At 32.7% G+C, this 24,196-nt stretch overlaps 1 protein-coding gene across 1 annotated transcript in view; it reads right to left on the bottom strand.

Moving 5' to 3' along the window:
* Positions 1 to 24,196, bottom strand: part of LOC108520819 (neurobeachin-like) — a gene marked incomplete at its 3' end in the record, with an annotated part of 416,387 nt that overhangs the window by 167,123 nt on the left and 225,068 nt on the right. Inside the window, 6 exon segments of the mRNA XM_017860362.1 lie at positions 8,686 to 8,781; positions 10,221 to 10,389; positions 15,615 to 15,722; positions 18,531 to 18,661; positions 20,651 to 20,831; positions 23,098 to 23,106. Coding sequence (XP_017715851.1) covers positions 8,686 to 8,781; positions 10,221 to 10,389; positions 15,615 to 15,722; positions 18,531 to 18,661; positions 20,651 to 20,831; positions 23,098 to 23,106 — 694 coding nt within the window.

Raw genomic sequence — 24,196 nt, 5'->3', positions numbered from 1 at the left:
ATCTAAGGAAATAAAATCTGATTTGGTGTTCACAAGCTACCACATAAAAAGACTTTTGCCACCAACTACATAATATTTTGCTTTTCTGCTCAACTATTTGACTTTCAATCAACATTAATATCTTTAACTTTCTAACTAGCTACTTGAAACTTCAACATAAATGTTGACCTCTAGATTATAAAACACAATTAAAACTTTCTAGAAATCAAATATTAGAATATTTTCAAATAGCTCATCAAAATATTTACATAGTACTAAAAGTCTCAATTTTATTTTATTGAGGCTGACAAAAGAATGATTTCAAAAGGAAGTAGCAATTTTGATATTTCAAAGTTTTATTCAAATAAACATGTTTTGTAAAGCACACATGCTGTGATATTACATAGAAATAAAATTACATGCCAATAGGATATTTTATAATAGCAATTTAAAAACAGATCAGTAGTCAAAAAACCTACCTTAATTTCTCATTATGCATGTACATCCTTAACAGAACATGCTCTCAGCTGATACCATAAACTTCAACTTAGATAACTTATGTTTCCAGAATACCTCTTTGTGACACTAAAGTACCTTGAGGATTTAATCCATGACTTAAATAGGAAGTTAGGCATGAACTGCAGAGAAACTACAAATGATTGCATCTGTGTAGGTTATAGTAATCACAGGCATGTACATTTTCAATAGCTCTTATCAGTTTTTGTAGCAACAGGCAATGTAAGCACACAGAATAGAAACATTACTAGCCAGAGTGATCTTAACCTTGTCAGAAACAGGGATTTGGATGCCAGATGCCTCTTTTTCTTACTGTTTTTCATCGAATATAATGAGTTCATCTAATACATTTTGAGAAAAATATGGGGACAAGTTCAGCAAATGACATCATATTTACACAGTGACTTCACGTATCACATTCCTTTCTCCAAAAATCCTGTTTTACCATGATTTATGAAGAATTTCAACATGTCTTACATACTAAATTACTGAAATTGTCATTTTCCAAACTCTCTAAATAAGGAGTATCATGAAAGAAACATACAGCACCTTGTTAGTATAGCACTAAAGATTATATTACTTCAAATAATAATATAAGCAAATAAATCACTGTAATTTAAAATAAAACATAAAAAAGCTGTATGTAACTAACTTACTCATTTTGTTTATATTAAATCCATAAATGCAAAATTAATTAAAATCTTAACTCCAAAGAGGAAAAAAATACACAAAAGGATTTTAAATCCTCATTAAAGTTCATTTTAAACAAAATACTGCAATGCATTAATTATTTGCAATTGTTTATATATGATTCATTTTGTTTGCTTGCTACACTAAGTGCATGAAAATAATACAATTCAGGAATTAAATATTATTACTAAATTATATGCCCATAAGAGACAAAAGAAAATTAAGAGCCAAGAAAATCTTCTAATTGATGTTTTGACTATGCTGTGTTAACATGTGGGTCTGAGTTTATCCTACTTGGAGTGCATTGAGCTCTTTAGACATATATATTAATAATTTTCATCAACTGTAGGGCGTTTTCAGGCCAATATTTCTTCAAATTTTCTTTCTGCTCCTTTATTTTTCTCTTCTTTCCTCTGGGACTCCCAGTATACATATGTTGGTTCAACTTAATAGTGTCAAAAAGGTCTGTGAGGCTCTGTTCACTTTTCTTCATTCTTTGTTCTCTTCCTCAGCGTAGGATAAACACAATCGAGCTATCTTCACGTTGCTGATTCTTTTTCTGCCATCTCAGATCTTCTGGTGAACCCCTCTAAGTGAATTTTTCTTTCAGTTATTACAATTTTCAACTCCAGAATTTCTATTTGGTTCTTTATTACATATATCTTTATTGGTATCCTCCCTTTGGTGAGATATCGCTCTTATACTTTTAGTTCTTTAGAAAATGCTTCCTTTAATTACTTGAGCTTATGTAAAATAGCTGGTTTAAAGTGTCTGTCTAGTAAGTTCTATATCTGGGTTTCCTCAGGGGCATTTTATATCAACTGCTTTGTTTCCCCTGTGTATTGACCATACTTTCCTATTTCTTTACTTGTCTCATAATTCTTTTTGTTGTAAACTGGATATTTTAAATAACATAATGTGGCAATCATGGAAATCGGACCCCACTTAAAGAGTTTGTTCTTGTTCTGTTTATTCATTTTCCTGAACTAATTCTGTAAAATCTGTTTTCCATCATCTGTAGCCACTTAAGTCTCTGCTCAGTTAACCCAGTGGTCAGCTGTTGATTGCACAGACATTGTCTTAAATGTCTTGAACCAATAAATTTTCCACCCTTTGCCAGAGGCTCTGTGTGTGTGTGTTCGGGGGTGCTTGCAATGATCCCACGGTTTCAAACTCTCTCTTAGCCTGTGCTTCCTTCTTGTGCTGGGCCTCAAGGTCAGCCAAAGGTGAGAGATTGAGGCCTTCTCTGGTCTTCCCTGGGCCTAAGTACAGCCACGGGAATATGGATATCTCATTCTTACCCCTGTTTAAGCTTTTAGGCAAGGTTCTTGTTTGCCCCAACTGGCACTGTCACTTCAGGCAGTTGCAATGTTAAAAAAAAAAAAAAAAAAAAAAAAAACAATGCTGCTTATTTTCAACAAATACCTTGGAGACAGGCTTTTCTCACTAAACAAGCTCTAGATTAGGTCAAATAATAATAAGCCCTGTGAATGAAGTTTTTCCAGGAAGATTCCATACTGTTCAAATAGTTACAATGCTCTAAGGTTGAGACTTTCTAAGGAATTCCAAACCTAATCTACTCCTACTCCTATCCCCTGTGACTGCTAGGCTTCTGGTTTTCAAAACTACCACTGGTGGCTGGCCTCTGGTTTTCAAAGCAACCACAGAGCTGAGGAAAGGTAGATGGCAACAGGTGAGTTAAATCACTCTAAATCTTGCTATTCTTATAAAGGTCTAGAGTTTTTCTTGAATTAACACCCTCTGGGTTGTTGTAAGCCTCTGATTGCTTTCCAAAGAACTGAAAAAGTTGATTTTGATAGTTTTGCCAGTGTTCTCATTGCTCTTTTAGAGAAGTAGTATTTTGGAGGTTCTTACTTTGCTCTTCCCAAAGTCCCACTTACAAGCAATGTTTAGAACTCAAATTTTAGTTACAATTTTCATTTATTTTAAATAAATTATTGGCTAGAAATTACAATATATTTGTATATATGCATTTTGCTTTTCTCTTCCCCTAGATTGTGCTTTTACTCTTTTCCTTTTCTTCTCAAAGGGAAAAAAAAACATAAACCCTATTAAACTGTATCATGCACTTTTATAATGCAATGGAGGCAGCCAATAACACTAATAATAAAATGCCAACATATACAATTATACATCCAATAAAGGTTTAATATCCAAAATATATAAGGAACTCAGCTCAACAGCAACAAAACAAAAATCCAATTAAAGCATAGGCAAATAACTTGAATAGACACTTCTCAAAAGAAGACAAACAGCTAACAGGTATATAAAAAAATGCTCTACTTCACTAATTATTAGAGGAATGCAAATTAAACCGCAAGGAAATATCACCTCACACAAGATGGCTATTACTGAAAATGTGGCCAGGCGCAGTGGCTCACATCAGTAATCACAGCACTTTGGGAGGCATACACTGGTGGATCACTTGGCGTGGGGAGTTCGAGCCAGCCTGGCCAAGATGGTGAAACCTTGTCTATACTAAAAATACAAAAATTAGCTGGGCATGGTGTTGCACGCCTGTAATCCAAGCTACTCAGGAGGCTGAGGTGGTAGAATCACTTGAACCCAGGAGGCGGAGGTTGCAGTGAGCCAGGATTGCACCACTGCCCTCAAGCCAGGGGGAAAGAGTGAGACTCCATCTCAAAAAACAAACAAACAAACAAAACAAAATGTAAAATGTAAGTGTTGGAGAAGATGTGAAGAAAAGGGAACCCTTGTACACTGTTGATGGGAATGAAAATTAGTACAGCTATCATGGAAAATGGTATTGAGATTCTTCAAACAATTAAAAATAGAACTACCATACAATTCAACAATTCCACTTCAGGGTATATATCCAAATGATATGAAATCAGTATTCAAAAGAAGTATGTGTACCCCAATGTTCATTGCAGCATTATTCACAATAGCCAAGATATGGAATCAATTGTCTATTGATGAACAGATGAATGAACAAATAAAATGTACACACACAATGGAATACTATTCAGCCATAAAAAAGAAACTCCTCTCATTTATGACATGGATGAATCTGGAGAACACTGCATTAAATTAAGTCAGACATAAAAAGACAAATATGGGTATAATCTTACTTATATAGGGAATCTTAAAAAGTTGAACTCACAGAAGAGTAGAATGCTGGTTACTAGGGACTGGGCAGATGTTCACCAAAAGGACCAATGTTTCAGTTACAGAGACGGAATAAGTGTTGGTGATCTATTTTACAGCATGGTGACTACAGTTAATAATGTATCAGTAGTTGAAAACTGCTGAGAATAAACTTTAAACATTCTTATCACAAAAAAAAATGATACGTGAGGTGAAGAAGACATTAATTAGCTTGACTTAATCATTCCCTAATGTACACAAATGTCAGTATATCACATTGTACATAAATGCACAAACTAAAAAAAAGTTAGTTATGATTATCCTCTTGAAGCATACATTCTAATCAACAATTAAAGAAAGCATTGAATAGAAGAAAGGAAATAAAACAAGATGATATGAGAAAGAATAATAATGGAAAGGAAGCTACTTAGTTACACGAGTCAGAGAAAGCCTCTTGGAGGAGGTGAACTGAAGAATGAGTAGGCACCAGTCACACAGAAAACAAGGAAAAGAGCCAAAAGCCAGCGACAAAATACAAACATCCTGAGGCATGAAAATGCCTGGCATGATTAAAAAACTAGAAGCAGCACACCAACATGGCATAAGTATACATATGTAACAAACCTGCACGTTATGCACATGTACCCTAGAACTTAAAGTATAATAATAAAAAAAAAAAAAACTAGAAGGTAGTCTGACTGTTTCATAGTGAGCAAAAGAAAGAATAACATGAGATAAAGTTGGAAACATAGTCAATAGTCATCTTATCTAGGGTCCTTGTGACTCTAAATACTACTAGAAATTTAATGTCAAGAAAGGACATAATCTGCTTTATCTTTTAAAACAATGAAATTGGCAGTAAAACTGTAAAAATAAAAGAATAATGATCAGTAAGAGGAGTAAGGAATTCACTTTGGAGGTGAGTATTGTAATGGAGGCAAGTCAGAATTAGAATAGTTTTGCTACGTTAAGGCATTTTAATTTTGTGCCAAAAATTACAGAGAGCCTTTTGAGAATTTTAGGAAGAAAAATTACTTTATTAAAGTTATTATATATTATAAAATATTTATTATATTAAAATGGTATATAAATTACACTTACTCTGTTACTATATTGTATTAAATGTTAGTGTTATTTCCAAAATTGTCAGTAATAAACTGAGAGAAAGCCTAGAAACAAAAAGTCCAATGAAGAAACTATGGCAATACTTCAAGAAGGGATTTGAGTCTGAACTAAGGGACATCAAAATTTAAAAAAAGAGACCAGAGAGCTAATTCAGAGGTTTGTTTAAAGTCTCAAAAAGGAGCTGAAAGAAGGCCGTGGGATGTGAAGGAGCTGAAGAGTAGTCCAGGAGAGGGTTTCTCAAACTATTTGTGAAAATTTACTTTTATCTCCTCAATCCATCATTTGCTGACACATTTAGAAAATAAAATATAAAATTTTACTTACTAATTGTAGTAAATTACTGAAAAAATAAAAAATTTCAAAACTACACAAAAGCACAATTGTTATTGTTATTTGATTAGGCAGACATAAAATTACACATCAATAAATATAATCAGACAAAATAGCACAAAGAAAAAGAACACAATTATAAAAATGGCCTGTGTTGTTCACCAAAAGTGAACTGGGGATTAATTTAGACAAGTACTATTACACTTGCAACTTTTCTTCATTACACATCATAACTAAACAAAAAGTTTTAGGTAAAGAGTGATCCTCACCTCCCAAATGCCTATACGAATATTTTAAACAAACACTGTGATTATAAATAAAGTTTATGATGTTGACAATGAGCTTTTTTGCTTGTTAATTTATCTAATCTAAGGTGAACTGGCAATAAAGCAACTCGGGAATAATAAATACTTAAATTGTTTTTGTTTTATTTCAGTAACACTCAAAGAGGAGAAAGTAGTGTCACACAGGTATGCTGATGGAATGAAAACTCTTCTACATCTTGTATAGTTATAACAAGATGTAAGTTATATTTCAGTGACAGAAATGGATTCCAGATCCATGAATTTGCTATCTGTGAATCTTCTACTGCTGGAAAATAAAATATAAAATAGTTTGCCCAATCCATAAAGTGACAGGTGATAACTTGAAAGATGAACAAAATCTGATCATTCCTAAAGACCAGAATACTTAATAATTTTTTTTCTTTGAAAAAGGGTCTTGTTCTGTTGCTCAGGCTGGAGTGTAGTAGGCACAATCATAGCTCACAGCAACCTAAACTTCCTGGGCTTAAGCAATCTTCCCACCTCAGCCTCCTGAGTAGCTGGGACTACAGGCACATGCCACCATGCTTGGTTAATTTTTTAATTTTTCGTATAGATGGTGTCTCACTACACTGCCCACCAGGCTGGTCTCAAACTCCTGGTCTCAAACCGTCCCCTCTCCTCGGCCTCCCAAAATGCTGGGATTATAGGCATGCACCACCAAGCTGGGCCAATAATTATTATTAAATTGTGAAACATGTCACAGAAATTGTGTACCTCTAAAATTTTAACTTTTGTGTTCTTTGATCACACCTACCATGAAAAAAATATCTTTCCCTGTTTGGAAGCATTGAGTTCATGAAAAATATTTGACAGACACTTTCCCCCAAAAACCACTGCACTACAGCATGCAATAACAGTTATGATAATCTGCCATAATATCAAATTAATACAAAGAATAATAGCAAATTTACCACATTGGCTTTAAAGTAATTCAAAATTTTGTTATGCTACTAACACCACTGTTCAGTGTAACTGAAACTATTTTCATAGCAAGACTTTCTCGACAACGTGCATTAATATTCTGATACAGGCTCCTTAATCTGGTCAGATACACCAGGATACTTTCCATAGCAGATCCTTTAGAACACACTCCACCAGACAAACTCCAGACGATGTTTGCTGACAATCTCATCCTTTTTTTTGGTTTACACAGTTTAGAGCTAGATGTGTTTGTCAGTCAGCAGTGAAGTTGAAAACAATATTTTTCATCTCATCATGCTGTTCAAAGGTTGCACATTTGTAAAAAATAATATCTGTACATTCATTAAGTTGTAACAAAAATATTTTGTTAGCTTTATTTGTTCCAAAAATTGCTGTTCCATATGATTAGACAGTTATGGAATACATTGAAGTATCGTATCACCTGGAGTTCAGCGTCCTCTTCAAAACTCATTCAATTATTGGCAGAAATCAGTTCCTTCCTGCTGTAGGACTAAAGTCCCCACTTTCTTGCTGGCTGTCAGTTGGTGAGTGCTATTAGCTATATGGTTTCCTCAGATCCTTGCTCCTCCATCTAAGCAATAAGATGGTCACCTCCATCTAAGCAATAAAGATCCTCCTTCATGCCAAATCTCTCTCACATTTCAAGTCTCTTGGACTTCCTGTTCTGTGACCAGAGAAGGAAACTCTCTTCTTTTACAGAGCTCATGCGATTAGGTCAAGCCCACCTGGATAATCACCATTTCTTAAAGGCTAATGTGCCACTCAGCATAACCTAATCACAGGAGTAAACACCATCATATTTACCATCCCAGGAATTTTGCAGAGTGTGTACACAGGAAAACCCTGTAGCTATCACAGAGTTCTACCTTTTATAATCCTTTGTTCTGAAGTCAGTAATCTCATGTTACTCCTACCCAAAGATATTATCATTTTGGCTATTGTATTTTTCATCTCTAAAATTGTCATTTTTTTCTTTATATCTTCCATTTCTCTCTTCAATATGTTAACTTTTTCCATTACATTGAAGAAGTCTTGAATATACATATAATGGCTTCTATAATGTCCTTATCTGATAATTCTGCTATTTCTGTTGTCTCAAAATCTGTTTCTATTCACTGATATTTTTCTTTTGTTTATGCATCACATTTTCCTCCTTCTTTGCATGTTTAACAATTTTTGTTGGATGCCTAACATTTAATTTTATGGTTTTTGGTAAGGACTTTCGCATTCCTTTAAACAGTGTTGGGGCTTTGTTCTAACTGGAAGTTAAGTAACTTACAAGTTTGATGCTTTCAAGTCATGCTTTTAAGCTTTATTCTAGAGTAGCCTTTCTATTAGGCTCATTTAGTCTCACGACTACTAAACTGTGACTCTCCTGAGATCTCTCCTGAGTGCTACCATTATGCATATTAATATACATATAATTAGGTATCCTTAATTTATAGATGATACTTAAAGAAATGTAATAAAATACAAATATAAAAGCTATACTTAGCTCTCAATAGCTAGGTATAAATACAATGTTTCATATCTCCATGAAACCTGAGGTATATACTTGTTTATAAACAATTATATCATGAATATTTATTTTGGAACAATTCATGAAATAAGAATACCCAAACAGGTCAGGAGATGAGGTCAATATTACCTTTGTAAAATGAGTGGCCAAAGCTCTGCTCAGGAATTAACTTGGCAAGGAATCCATGGTTCAAACTTGGATGAGGGATAGATGGTATGACCACAACTGTGGAGAAAATCATGGAATCAAATTTGAGCCAGCATGTAACAACCTGCAACATGGTCCACTGAAGATCCATGACAATTCTATATTACTGCAACATGCAAACAATACTAGCAATAACAAATGCATTTCTGAAGAAAAGAGGTTAAGTATTAAGAGAAAGAAAATAATACACTTGTTAAGCAGAGTAATTCCAGCAACATACACAGAGACATACAAATACACAAGAAAATCAGAACTAGAAGGTTCACTACACTATTACTTTTGTACATATAATGGATATAAAAGCATTAAAATGAAAAGAATTAAGATGATAAGTCTGTGTTTTAAATGGTGAAAAAACATGAACTGGAATGGTAGGATGATGTTTAATCTGAAGAATAAAATTAAAAGCGAAAGTATATTATAATGAAAAATTCTCATGTTTATGTGTTAAAAGTACATGTATCATGCAACAGCAAAATACTGTAGCTGAAACATAATCCATATCTACATGACATCAATAAAAGGTATATGAAATATGATATGCTTATGAAAAACAAGATGCAGAGATTTGACCACCAATTTCTACTCACTTTTTAAAATATCCATTATATTTATAAATCATATGCATTTATTTAGGAAAGAAAATTTCAACTACAAATTAATCCAGTGGTATATGAAATAACCATTAGGTTATCAAGGTCTCACTGCAAACAATAGAGAAACAACCTTGATATAAACACCTGGAAGGAAATGACAGTGATAGGTGTCCAATATTAAAATGTTAGTTGCCGGAAACCGTGTTTACGCTGTTCAAGTAGAGTGGGCAAAGCTAGTAATGCAAGAACAGATGTAACATGAGCATTTTCTGCAAATGAAAAAGGCAACATGACCCAAGGTGGTTCATTGTTGTCCATGTTAACTTTCCACAAGTCTTTGATTTTAGTTGAGGCCACTTTGGTATAAAGTTTAGAACATATGTTTGATTATAAATCACTGACAGAATATTTAGATACTGAATTAACTATATATAGCTAAAAAAGAAAAAATCTAACTTCTGAGCTTGGCTATAAAGATGTGTATTTTGACTTATCCTTGGCATTAATAACTCTATAATGACTTTCTACTTCCATGTTCATAAAGGTTAAAAAAGTTATATATTTAAAAAGTAGGAGTTACTTGCAATATTAAATAATGGTATAAATTAATGATTTATATTAATAAATGAGAAACACTGAAACCAAAGCTGTACTAATAAAATGAGAATGTTGCAACTATATAGAAATACCATTCACACATTTTCATGGAATTAAGGAATACTAAATTAGCATTTCTATACCAACCATTCATAAATATTTGAGGTGATTATGAAGAGGTCCAGTTCAAATCTAGATGTAAAGGTGGAAAAAAAAGGAGATACATCATGGTGAAAATTCAAATAATTATACAATGTTAAGTACCTGTACTTGTTGGTGAATTTATTTCTTGTCTGATGTTTCTACCTGGTTGGCTTCCAGTTCTTGTAGTCTCTCTCTGAGGTTCTAATATGTCACGGTACTTGGAAACCATCAGAACCGAAATGAAGTAAACAACAGCCAGAGCTAAGAACTGTGCCTGTTTGCTATCATCCTATGAAAAATGAAAAGACAGTGTTAACACTCTAACTTTTTGAAGTATAAGTTCTTAAAGCACTAGAAACTGCTATTTCATTATGTTTACGGAGGCAAAATATGATACGTAACTTTTATGAAAACCTGCTAAATATATATTTCTATTTAATAAGTATTATTTAACTACAAATATAGAACTCCCAAAATATATCACGTATAGATTGGAAAGTAATTTCCAAAAACTAGAATATTAAAATTTTATTATTTGTCCTACTTTGTCCATTATTATCTACTACTTACATAACAACATGGTATGTGTGCTTATAAAATACATAGATGGCACAAAGTTGAAAAGAATAATTTAATGTCCTGAATTTTTTAAAAATCAAGAGTTTTATATATTATAACTGAATAAAATTAATAGGATAAAACTACAACTAAAATACATATAAAATCCTAGCATAACTGGAGCAAGAGACTATATGAACACAAAACAGAGGAGAAATAAACAATGGGGGAGCATTAAACATGAATTTACATAAGCTCAATATGAGCCAGAAGTGTGATTATGGCAGCATGAGAAAAAGCTAATTCAATCTTCAATCATATCAACAGGTAACGTTTGACAAATCCTTCTAGACACTGGCTTACGCAAAGATTTCATGACCAAGAACCCAAAAGCAAATGCAACAAAAACAAAGATAAACAGGCAGGATTAAACTAAAGAGCTTCTGCACAGCAAAAGGATCAGTCGGCAGAATAAACAGACAACTCACAGAGTGGGAGAAATTCTTCACAATCTATACATCCAACAAAGGACTAATAGCCACAATCTACAAGGAACTCAAACAAATTAGCAAAAAAAAAAAAAAAAAAAACTCATCTAAAAGTGGGCTAAAGACATAAATAGACAATCCCCAAAAGAAGATATACAAATGGCCAACAAATATATGAAAAAATGCTCAACATCACTAATTATCAGGGAAACGCAAATCAAAACCACAATGTAATACCATCTTACTCTCCCAAGAATGGCCATAATAAAAAAATAATAGATATCAGTACAGATGCCATGAAAAGAAAACACTTCTACACTGCTGGTGGGAATGTAAACTAGTACAACCACTGTGGAAAACAGTGCGGAGATTCCCTAAAGAACTAAAAGAATTATAATTTGATCCCAGAATCCCACTACTGGGTATTTACCCAGAGGAAAAGAAGTCATTATATGAAAAAGATACTTGCACATGCATGTTTATAGCAGCACAATTTTCAATCGCAAAAATGTGGAACCAGCCCAAATGCCCAACTATCAATGAATGGATAAAGAAACTGTGGTATGTATACACTACGTCAAACTACTCAGCCATAAAAAGTAATGAAATAATGGCATTTGCAGCAACCTGGATGGGACTGGAGACTATTATTCTAAGTGAAGTAAGTAACTCTGGAATGGAAAACCATCATATGTTCTCACTCATAAGTGGAAGCTAAGCTATGACACAAAGGCATAAGAACGATACAATGGAGTCTGGGGACTAGGAGGGAAAAGGGTGGGAAGTGGATAAGGGATAAAAAGACTATAAATTGGGTTCGGTGTATATTGCTCAGGTGACGGGTGCATCAAAATCTCATAAATTGCCACTTAAAGAACTTACTCATGCATTCAAATACTACTGTTCCCCAGAAACCTATGGAAATAAAACATTTTTAAAAAAGAAATAATAGTCCACTATTCTGCACAGGAAAAATGACCTCTAAAACACTGCCAATATTTCAGGCTCCTCATTTCCAAACTCAAAGATAAAATGGAGTTTTCCAGAGGAGAACAGCAAATGGTAAAAGGTCTGAAAAAAACTGGCTAACTCAGAAAGCGACGACAGTTAAAACACTGGCTGTGATGTGGTAAGTGAGATAACTTTAAAATAAGTATGCTTTCCAAAAATATAACAAGCTGCATGTAACCTTGAGAGCTCTATTCAAAAAGCCTAGGTAAACTTCCTTCAGGGAAATAATGATAAGTATCAAGTCTAAATTATGTGACCTCTAATACACTAGAGTATATCTAGGGAATAAAATGTGAATCTGTATTAAGCTTCTTTTATAAGCTAGGTAAAACTGATACTTTCAAACCAAAACTGAAAGCAGTTACTGTGGCCCACAGATAATAGGCAGAATAAGAAATAAGGAAAACAAATAAGCAATCAATTATAGTAACTTGATTAACAGGCACTTTATATTTATTACTTCATCTAAGCACAGTGCAAACAAAATTCATAATTTATGTGCATTTGTAAGCAAAAAGCAAATAAGACATATTTACTGATGATTTAATAGTGTGAAACAGTCTGACTAACGGGGAAAATGACCAAAATACATAAAATCTGTTCCGAATTATTCTCAATTTACTATTTCATACATTGTGGGTTACAGTTTTTCTACAGATACTTTGTCTTACAAACTGTTTAAAATGCATATTCTTTGCATTAAAAGCTGATAGGATAAACACAGAGAGAAGTGAAGAAATCAAATACCTAAGCAGTTATTACAAAGGAAAATGAAGCACAATCAGATTAAGAAAAGATACTGACCAAGAACTGATTCACACATTGCTCAAGCTGTGACAGACCATAATATCCCACAATACTTCTATTTCTAACACTAGAAACTCAGTACCAGGCAATCAGAAGGCATTCAACAAATATGTGTGGAATGAATGACTGAATGCCAACTACAGAGTGGTAGAGCTGTAAATAACAGACACTAAACTGCTATCATAGATAGACGAAAACCTCCTTTATATATGGCACGAAAAGAGTTAGCTTTTTTTTTTTTTTTTAATCCAGACATCCTAGTCAATTGTGCTTCTTATTTCCAGTTCTGTCAATATAGATAAACATCTGGGGAATGACTGAATTTTGGTACAAACTAATTGACTTGCTCAGGTATTTTATTACTGAGAAGACATGAGCTGTATAATGTTTCTCCTATCTGCTTTAAGTGTTGCCATGGTGCACCTTCCCAACAACATCAAGGTAATGTAACTTGTATTAATTGGGTTTATATTATGTATCAAGCACTAAATCCATATTATTCTAAGCTTCCAGTTAAGGGTTAAGAAAAAGTTAAGACTCAGAAACACTGAGACCACACAACTGGTATAAGGTAGAGTCAGAATTCCAACCCAGATCTTTCCAAAGAATTCTCTTTTCATCACCATATTTCACAGATATAACGACTGCTGGGTTATCCAAAATATTTATGAAATATCCATGAATTTAAGGGAAATGATCATCATCTACCATATAATCTAATTCAAAATTTACTAACAAGTTAAACACAATGTCACCCTTAAGAGAAACTCCTTCGGTACGTTATATGTTACATCTGACTGTGCCTTTGGAGGTGAAGATGTGCTCCATGTTTTTAATCATTCATTAATTTAAAAAAAAATCCTTTCCACAGCACATTTTTTTCATGAAGACTATTCCCATTTCTAAATGGTTAAACTGTCAGTAAAAATAGTATCTTCTTTCCAAGCTTAGATTACAGTTTAGATTACAGGGAGTTCTTATATTGTGGTTTTTATACTTTAATGTAGTCTCCCTTTTAAAAAATACCTTCCTTTTTTTATTAATTATAAACACAATATAGGTTTATTATAGAAAATTTAAAACTACAAAAAATCATTAAAGGATAAAGAAAAAAATAAAATCTGTTTCCCTAGAGATTATCATTGGTGGAATACTGGTATATTTTTTCAGTCTTTTTTTAAAATAAAGATGCACATATGTACGTACATACAATCAGTATACGTATGTAATGCTTGTGTAATAAAAGTATTTTTACATGCTGTTGCTTTCTCTTAAAATATATCATGATCATTTTCCCTTGTCATTAAATTTCCTTCAAAAATATGTGCTTAAAGGCTGAATAGATCACTGCCGAACGACTAGGTCAAGATTTTTTAGGCTAAAATTCTATTATTGGATATTTATAATGTTGCCAAATTTCCTGTAGACATCTCTGATGAAAACATTAAGTTAAACAAATTCTGACTAGAACTACTGGGTTCTAGTGGTTCACTGGGACATCAATATTTGTAAGAGTTTTAACCATATCGGCAAAGAGCTATTTGAAAGCTCAAACACTAGTTTGACAGAGCAGGTTTTGCTGCACCCAGGCAATGGGTATTATCATTTAAAATTTTTTAGTTTATTTAATAGCGAAAAATATACCACTCTTGTGTTAATCTGCATTCTGTTGACTACTAGGGATATCGAATTTTTATCATGTTTGTTGCCTTGTGTCCATTGCCTATTTTCTGTTGGTATGTTTGGAATTTTCCTAGCATTTTATAAATAATATATATTAAACAGAGTGACAATTTTTCTATTGTACATTCCTAACATACTGCATTATTTTATATAACCTAAACATATTTCAATCATTTTCTAAAATACAAAGCATGCCATTCAATTTACTGTTAAATATAAATTTCAAATATAAACTTTCTTCTACATTTCATATAGAATCAACTAAGTAAGAATCATCAACTAAAACAAGAAAAACAGAATTCAAGGTGGCTGGTTTATAATAACTATGTTAAGAGATGCTGTCAGCATTTAATCTGATGTGAAACACCGTATATGTTTCTATGCAATTTCTGAAAAGGCCAGTCTTACTTTTACTTATCTGGAGTAACTGATCCTAAGATTGGAGAGTTCCATGAAACCTCTTTAGCCTATCTTTTCCCTTTAGCTTTATTAAGCTATCTATCTAACTCCAATTCCCACAGATACCTGTATTTTTTAAATGCAGATTATTCTTTAATTGCCCCTCCTCCAAAAGCAATTGTCAGTAACACCTAACGAATTAATCCCTTTCATCCATAATGTAAGGAACATTAATAACAAAATTTTAGTACCTGGAAATGGAACAAGGAATACGAACAAAGAAGTAGATGTTACAAGATAAAATTAATTATAATTTTTCAGAGCTAGTCCTATTCTTAGTATGCAAGCAACTTACATCAAAATTTCAGGCCACTTTTTAAAAGTAACATTATCAATAAGCTTTCAGAGAAAGCTAAGGTTCAACCATTTTATAATGAGAAGTACACAATAAACCAACAATCCCAGATACTAGGGAATGTCATTTTCATAAGCAGCTTTCTTATAAAACGTATTTCATAAGAATGAAGTAGAAGGTTTATTTCAGGGAAAGCAATCATGGATAACTTACCACATCCCGAAAGACAACAGCACGAAGGCGATTGATATCAACATCCTGAAGAAGTCTATCAGGATCCTTAATAGGAGAAAGGTTACCTGGAACATTTTCCAATGGAGTCTTTAAAAATAAAAAGAATTGTGAATAGATAATATATTACAGATAATATATAGAAGTATCATTTCTTAATTCATGCTAAACTGGCCACATCATGTATCTCCTCCTCTCTGAGTTGAGATTTATTAATAATAATCCTCTATTACAATGCACATTTTCTGTTCTCTACTCATGTCATGGTTTCCATACTAGTATTCTTGTTCTTTACTGGCACAGCTACCCTATAGACTCACAAAGGCAGGTAAGATTGCGGAAGAATAAAGATTCATCTTGGACTTCAGAAGATTTCCTGAGCCTCACTTTCTCTACCTCTAGTTAACAAATCTCTTTGAGTCTCTGGGTTCACTTATCCATCATGCATTCTTTAATATATGAGATTATTATACTACATTACTATATGAGATTTTATATGTGTAACCATTTCATAGTCCATCCAAGGCTAGAAAAGGTAAGATTTAAAAAAATCAGTCACGGCCCATTAAAGCTGAAAGACATTAAAGATTGTTACCAACAAAACATTTTATAGTTAAAGGAACAAACATCTACAAATTTCAGGTAATCTAGTCACATAGTAGACTACCAAGTGAACTAGGTTCCCTGGAACTCAATCAAGTACTTTCTCACTTATACAGTGTGTTTAAAATGGTATGGATTAAATTAGATAACATGTACAATGCAAAATACAATTCCAGCCCATAAGTACTTGTTGTTACTCTAACAATGAAAAATAAACAGGGTACCTTCTATTTCTCAATGAATGTCAATCATGATATTCTACCCCAAAATTAAAATGTTTGATTACTTGGCAGCACACGATAGTAAAATATTTAAAGGTTGATAGTATTTGGTTTCCATTACAATTCCAAAACTTCTGGCTATATAACCATCGGTGAGAAGTTAACCTCTCTGAACCTTAGCTACATCATTTGATTTAACAGACTAATAATATTTACTACAGGGTGGTTAAAGAAAATAATACATAATTTACAGCATAAATAACACAGACTTTAAAATTAGAAATATTTTCTTTTCTATATGATGTATTTCTCTACCCCAATCTAATTTGATCCTTATAAAGACAACATGATAGGAAAAGCTTGCGTAATTGTTCCTTTTCACACAGTATAAAAATGAGGTCGCACGAAGGTATGGAACTCATGCAAGATACTTGCAAGAAACTTTCCTACTGTAGTCCCAGCTACTTGGGAGGCCAAGGCAGGAGAATCGCTTGAACCCAGGAGGCGGAGGTGGCAGTGAGCCGAGATTGCGCCATTACACTCCACCCTGGCAACAGAGCGAGACTCTGCCTCAAAAAAAAAAAAAAAAATTACTCTAAAGTTGCAAGGATCTATAACACGTAGACACTGCCCTCAAGTATCTATCTGTCTACTATGCCTACACAAATGATATGAGGCATTATTGATGATCCATTTGTATTTAATTTCCCAAGCAAATAAGAGCACTATGGGGCCGGGCGCTGTGGCTCAAGCCTGTAATCCCAGCACTTTGGGAGGCCGAGACGGGCGGATCACGAGGTCAGGAGATCGAGACCATCCTGGCTAACACGGTGAAACCCCATCTCTACTAAAATGCAAAAAACTAGCCGGGCGAGGTGGCGGGCGCCTGTAGTCCCAGCTACTCGGGAGGCTGAGGCAGGAGAATGGCGTAAACCCGGGAGGCGGAGCTTGCAGTGAGCTGAGATCCGGCCACTGCACTCCAGCCCGGGCGACAGAGCGAGACTCCGTCTCAAAAAGTCCTGTGAGCAGCAAATAATATACAGTCAAATTACAAATGTTCTCTGACAGTAGTGAAAAGGAAAAAAGCTACAACACTGCAAATAACCGACTAACAGGATAAATATACGGTCAGTCTGCTTGCCATCTGCAGAAGTTTAAAGCAACAGAACTTTAAGATGAATTAAACTTCTATTTCACACCTTCACTTATTGAGCAAAAAGTTACCGTATCAACGTTAAACATGTAATTACAAGTATAATGAGTGATAACAGACCTATGTAATTTTATGAAAACAACAAACAGAAGAAACGACCCTAAACTGACTGGGGTGGTAGCGAGGGTGTCAAAAAAATTTTCCTGAGAAAATGTAGCATTTAATGTAACCCAGTAGTTGCACAGATTTTAGCTGGATAAAAAGTAAGGATGAATACTTCATGGAAAGGAAATTATATAAAAGTCTGAGAAGTTAGGGGAAATCGCTTCTTTTGATGAACTGAGTGAAGTCTATGGTATGACTAAAACAGCACAAGCAAGGATAACAGCACAAGCAAGAGCTGCTGCCGGAGAAGTAAGCAAGGACCAGGCACAGAACCTCAGAAAGCATGTTAACGAAACCGGATGTGATGCCAAGGGCCAGCTAAGCATATGATAAAGAAAGCTGATTTAGAAAGAAAATTAATAGTATATTTCAAAATACTCCATTCATTGAATGGGGATTCAATGAGTTTTTGTTGACTATTATGCCTACCCATTTAGAAGGAGAATTACTCATACATTAAACTCTGTGAAAATATATGCTATTAAAATAGAAATAACTGTTTTAGTGCTAATTATAATATTTGTAAGAACTTTATCAAGTAGAAATTGTTAGTAACTTCATTTAATAACCAAAACACACAAATCTCAGAGAAGTCAAGTAATCTTGGTAACAAAATTGTGAAGCAGCCTAGAGCTGCCTGATGAGAATGCCCTTGCTCTCTATCGCTGAGCAATACCATGGCACTTTGTTCTCATCAACTTAAAAAAGACTTTTTTCAGGTCAATTATATGTGACCAAAAAAAAAAGTTTACTTACTTTTGAAGCTGCTGTGGCAGTCACACTTTGGGGAACTTCCTGAGGTTTACTGCTTCCATGGGAAGATTTATTTCCCCTGTCTCTCTGTCTTTGCCGACATTCTAAACAGTTTCTCACAGCAACACAACAAACTATTTAAAATTCAAAACATATTGTTAATATAAATTGTTGTTGATATCCTGAAAAAGTGCCAAGTTTATTTCTTCTTCCTTTCTTTCCCCTTGCTTCATAAATTATTTAATCTTAATAAAATCAACTAGAGCAATAATTTTAAAATTATGAAATATAATAGTGAAAGTACCTAAAAAATATACATATAGCTAAAAATAAAACAAAATACCCATATACCACCAGCCAGCTGAAGAAACAAAACACTACCAGAGGCTCTGAAACCCCCAATGTATCCTTCCTTATTCTGTTACCTTCTGAGCTTCACAGTTCTGAATTTATGGATCAATAAAATTTTTTTAAACTAAAACTCATATTTGATTTAAAAATTTAATAAAGCTTCTGTCCTTAATTTGACTATCTTGTCGACTCTACTGAGCACAACTTCCCATTTCGGTCAATAATACAGTACATCTGTATACTCAAGTATCACAGGTCCCCAAATCCACCTTCCTTCATGTTGGGAAAGTCTCTGGGCTTTGTCAATAAGCATTCAATATGTACACATTTTTATTTACTCATTTGTTTTAAGAAGCAGTAGAGTACTGTGACAAATAGTACAAAGTTTGAAATCAGACCACCTGAGTTTGAATCCTGTATTTTCCAGTTTGGAGCTGTGTGGTTTTAGGCCAGCTGCTTAAACTATCTGTGCCTCAGTTTTTGCACATGTAAAATGAGGATGAACAAAGTAACTGCCTTAGAGGGCTGTTGTGAGGATTAACTGAATATCCAGAAAGTGCTTAGAACTATAAATAGCATAGGAGGTAATATAAAAGTGTTTTATTCTTATCCACTTATAAAAGTTTTCTGGGGTTGATGAAACAACTCAATGTGTATTAGGATAAAAATGAAACAGGGAGTAAAGTCTTGGACTATATTTAAAAATAAAAGTGCAGAATAACCAAATAAATGCAGGTTTCAAGATATTGAGCCATTTTAAATATATATATATATCTCTTTCTCACACAGTTCATTTGGCAGTTCTTGTTATACATCAATGGAAATGTCCTTAATGGCCCACAGTCAGTTACCCCACACCTCTTGGTTGCCAGAAAGATCTTAATGTGGTCAATCTTTCTCTTAACATGAATACAAAACGATTCCTCTCAGCTTGCCTGTCTTTAAATAAATAATATGAAACAAACTAAAAAACTAGGTTTCATCCCACCATTCTTAAACCAAGTCTTTGTTCCTTTCTTGAATCAGAAACGAATTTTTGACATAATCTTTAAAAGTTATGGGTGAAAACAGTACATATCAGGAACGTCCTCTCTATTTCATGCCTTGCAGTTCTTATGTCCTGCTCATGATCTAAGGCAAGTACAAAAAGAGCAGTTTTCTGGTTGTTTTGAAAGTCTAAATAGTGTCAATAAACGTTCCTTTTAAGAGAGGTAGAAATGGTTCTTACCTAAAAAATTCATTCAGATTTACTAAGAGGTTTCAGTGCTAAAGTTTCACTGCCTCACAGATAAAAAGTGAACAGCATGGGTATAACAATGTTTATTAGGGATATTTGTTCACCCCAAGTAAGATTAGGGTAGTTTATTTTAACCTTCTAGCATTATGTGTATCTGACACGTTTGTGGGGCCAGGACACTACCCTCAGTATTAGTTTACCAAAATTGGATTCATAAATGGATTTGCATTAAAATCACTTCAATGACAAATTGATAGTCTTATTGATTTTGAAAGAATTTCAAGTATATTTCACTCTTGATTTCAAATTATGAACCATCTTTAAGATGATCAGTTCTGTGAAATCTCCAACGTGAAGGCATAAATTTTTTAAAATTTAGTAATTCTGATTAATTATAAAAACAATCTCCATATCTCAAGATAATCTCTATATTATAAAATCAACTTATATCATCAATATTTTATGTACCATAGCACTTTATAAAGCTGATCTGTAGATAATTATTTGACATGCATTACTGTTTTAACAGACTTACCTAATCTTAGGCACTGTCGCATTAAACCTCCAGAAGACATGTTTTTCTCAGCTTCAATCTCACTAAAATTTAGAGAGCTTGCAAACACAAGTACATCAACCATAGCCATCAGCCGGCTGAGGAAAGTTACTGCTGTCTCAGCTGACATGCCTTGTGTCACTTCAATATTTTCCAATTCCGTCTTTAGAAAAGTAGAAGATTTAAGTCTTGTTTAAAATTTGGAAATTTGGAAATATAATACATATACATACATACTACAGGTGAACACAAATTTAATATATTTATCATATTTTATTAATAAAATAAAAGATCAACTAATTCCATATATCACCAGAGCTGGTTACCGAATTTGGTTACTTTACCTATCAATTATCCTTGAATAAAGGAAAAGCCCATTTTAAAATCAACATTAGCTTTAAATGTCTTTAGTTATAAAAATGACATTCTAAACTTAAGATTATTTCACAAAGATATTTAGAGAGAACCACATATATGTACTTATACTAGTTTTGTTTTGTAATTTATAAAGATTTTACATTGATACTTCTTTCCTAAAATCTTCATTCCCATTAATAAAATATATGCTTTAATTTTTCTTTCCTATAGATGTATGATGAATAATAGGGAAAATATATGGTAATTTAACTTAGTATCAAAATGAGATAGCTGTCAAATTAGAGTACATAACAATTTCTTATCCATTTTAGAGTCAACTGAAATACTAGGTACTTTACATGTACGATAAAACTCCAGAGTAAAAATAATCAAGATCACTAACTCGTCTACAGATATTTAACTCGTGACTTATAAAACACTAGTAATAAAAAGAATCATAGCATTCTAGATTGGAAACTACTTTCACTACATTTCTGATTCCAGAGGGAATATTACAAAGTATTGTTGTTTTTTAAAATGCGTAACATTATGATTTTTTAAACAATGTCAACATTTCTTATTTTGTTTTGCACCGTGGACTATATAGCATTTTAATTGTTTTTGTTCCTTATGACCAGGCTACATTTTATCAGTGCCTCAAGGAACCAAGGATGGGAATACTTTATAAGCAAAAAATAATATTGTTTAAATTTTCTGAAAACGGGCACAGTAGCCATTCCAATCAACATTACCTCTTAACCAAATGATAAATTCAACTACAAGGTTAGCATATGTAATAGGTATCTACTCCTATTTAATGTTTCATTTTGACATTGTTTATAGCCATCATTATACCTAAACTTCTCCCTCCTTGAAGAAGCAGGAGCATTAACATGGAAATGTGAGCAGAAAACACTGAAAAAATACCTCAAAATACTCAAAACATTTCTTGTGTACAAAGTGGGTAACAAAAATGATAGGTGACTACTGCAAGCATTATATAACTAAGCTCAGTTTTAAATGATGTATAAAATGTAACAACCATTCCTCCTTCCATTTAACAACAAAATAGTGTTAAAATCATTCTCTCTAAAATGCGCCTGGAAAAAGACAGAAATGTGTTTTCAGTTGTTACAACATTATGCCAATTCAGTACACACGGCATAAAGAAATGATTAATTCATTACTTGGACTTTAAAATGCAGATTCTTTACTTCTTAGCACTTCATGAATATACAGCATCACTTCATAATATCAATTAAAATCTATGACAATGACATCATAGCTCACAAGAAAAAGTTTTAAATCTGTTTCAATTTAAAATGTTCTATAAAGGAATGAAGAACTTGGCCATTTCTTAGGTCTATCAAATACTGTAAATAATTTTTCAAACATTAGAATTTAGAATATCTAGATCTGTGTTCTCAAAGAAATTCTTCATCATTTTGAATCACTGAAATTGCAAGATAGCTATCTCTCTATATTCATTATTTAATGGTTTTGAGTGTTTTGACCTGTCAAACTATGCTTTCATTTCAAAATGAGTGAATTATAAATAGAATTATTAAAGTGTCCATATAATCCACCAGTGTTTTTTTGACTGAAAAAAATAAATTTTAAAGTAAAAGGCATTTTCGACACAATAGTCTAAAACAGAATTTGTATTCCATTTTATATAAAAGTAATTTTAAAATGAAGTATGCAAGCAGCAAAAGATAGGGCTAAAAAATAAAGATCACTCTCACACAATTATTAAATCTTAAAATAATATATTTCATCTAATTTACTTTCCTTAGAACCAATTAAAATCTGATTGTACATATGACTGTAACACCATTGTGTTCATCATGATAGTTTAATGTAGAGATCATTGTGCATAATAAAATAGTAATATATCAATGCATTGGGAAAGTAATCCTTTCAATGACTCTTTTAAATATACAAAAGATATGTCTAATGTTAAAGATGATATGGAAACTCAAAATATAACCAAGTCAAAAATTTCATAAATAAGTAAAAATAAAACTTGAAACTGAAAAGCTGAAAATTACTACAAAAAAAGTAATACTAACCTTAGAACCCTGGACATGCATTAGACAAAACAGACAACAGACCAAAAAAATACAAGAAAAGGAAATTATTAAATTAAATGAAAATATGCAATGTAAAATTGAAACACAAAAAATATATTTAAAATTATATTTGATTATTTATTAAAGCAAAATCTCAGAAGAGATTTTCATTTTAGAAAATTTACATATATGCAAGGTTAAAATTTCAAATATTTAGACTTCAACTTATTTTATTAATAGTAACTCGAGGCCAAATAACATAAATATATATAATATATATATAAGCTATGGTTCATATATTAGAATAATGCATACCCATTTTTACAAAGCAAGTATCTTTTCCTATAATAATGGAACATTTTGATAAATAGCTAATATAATGCCTCTGTAAGATCGCCTACCTCAATCTGGTTTAGGCAGAAATGACTCAGGGAAATGAACTATTTATACGCAACGCTCTAAGAATTTCTAATAGACAAAATAATGTAAATTTTGATTCTCAATATACAGAACGCCTTCCTATAGTTGAAAATTCCCAGAAGTTAATAAAAGAATAAAAATCATTTGAGAGATTATAACTTATAAACCCACTTCCCATGCTAGAAAAAACTTGTATACTAAACGATGCCCTGAATATGAAAAAAGGTAATTACCATAGGTATTATACAAGATTTAAGATTATTATTAATAATATTATATTCATTATATTCAATATCAGATAGAATAGGCCTTCACAATAAAAATCAAATATTCTTACTTCCATTTTTAGACCAAGTACATGTGAGTATAAATTTTAAAATATGCCCATTTTTATGGTACCTTGTATAGGAAAACATATAAAAGCATCGTAAGAATAGTAAAGTATGATCAGTTCTATGAGATAAACAAAAGAAGAGCAAAACCAACAACATTATTCATAATTTTTCCAAATATATTTATGATATATTCTGATAATAATAATAAGTAAAACTAAAAGTAAGACTTCGTTATTTTGGACAAAATAGAAAAGCAGTTCTTCTTTCTTATAATTATGAAACTGTTAGGAGAGCTAGAAATGTCAGTCTCTACTATTTTTCTGGGACAGAGAAAATTAAGCCCT

The sequence above is a fragment of the Rhinopithecus bieti genome, unplaced genomic scaffold, assembly GCF_001698545.2.
Source record: "Rhinopithecus bieti isolate Rb0 unplaced genomic scaffold, ASM169854v2 scaffold_54450, whole genome shotgun sequence".
Taxonomy (NCBI): Eukaryota; Metazoa; Chordata; class Mammalia; order Primates; family Cercopithecidae; genus Rhinopithecus; species Rhinopithecus bieti.
Note: the sequence above shows the minus strand (reverse complement) of the source record. Positions and strands in the feature narration are given on the sequence as shown.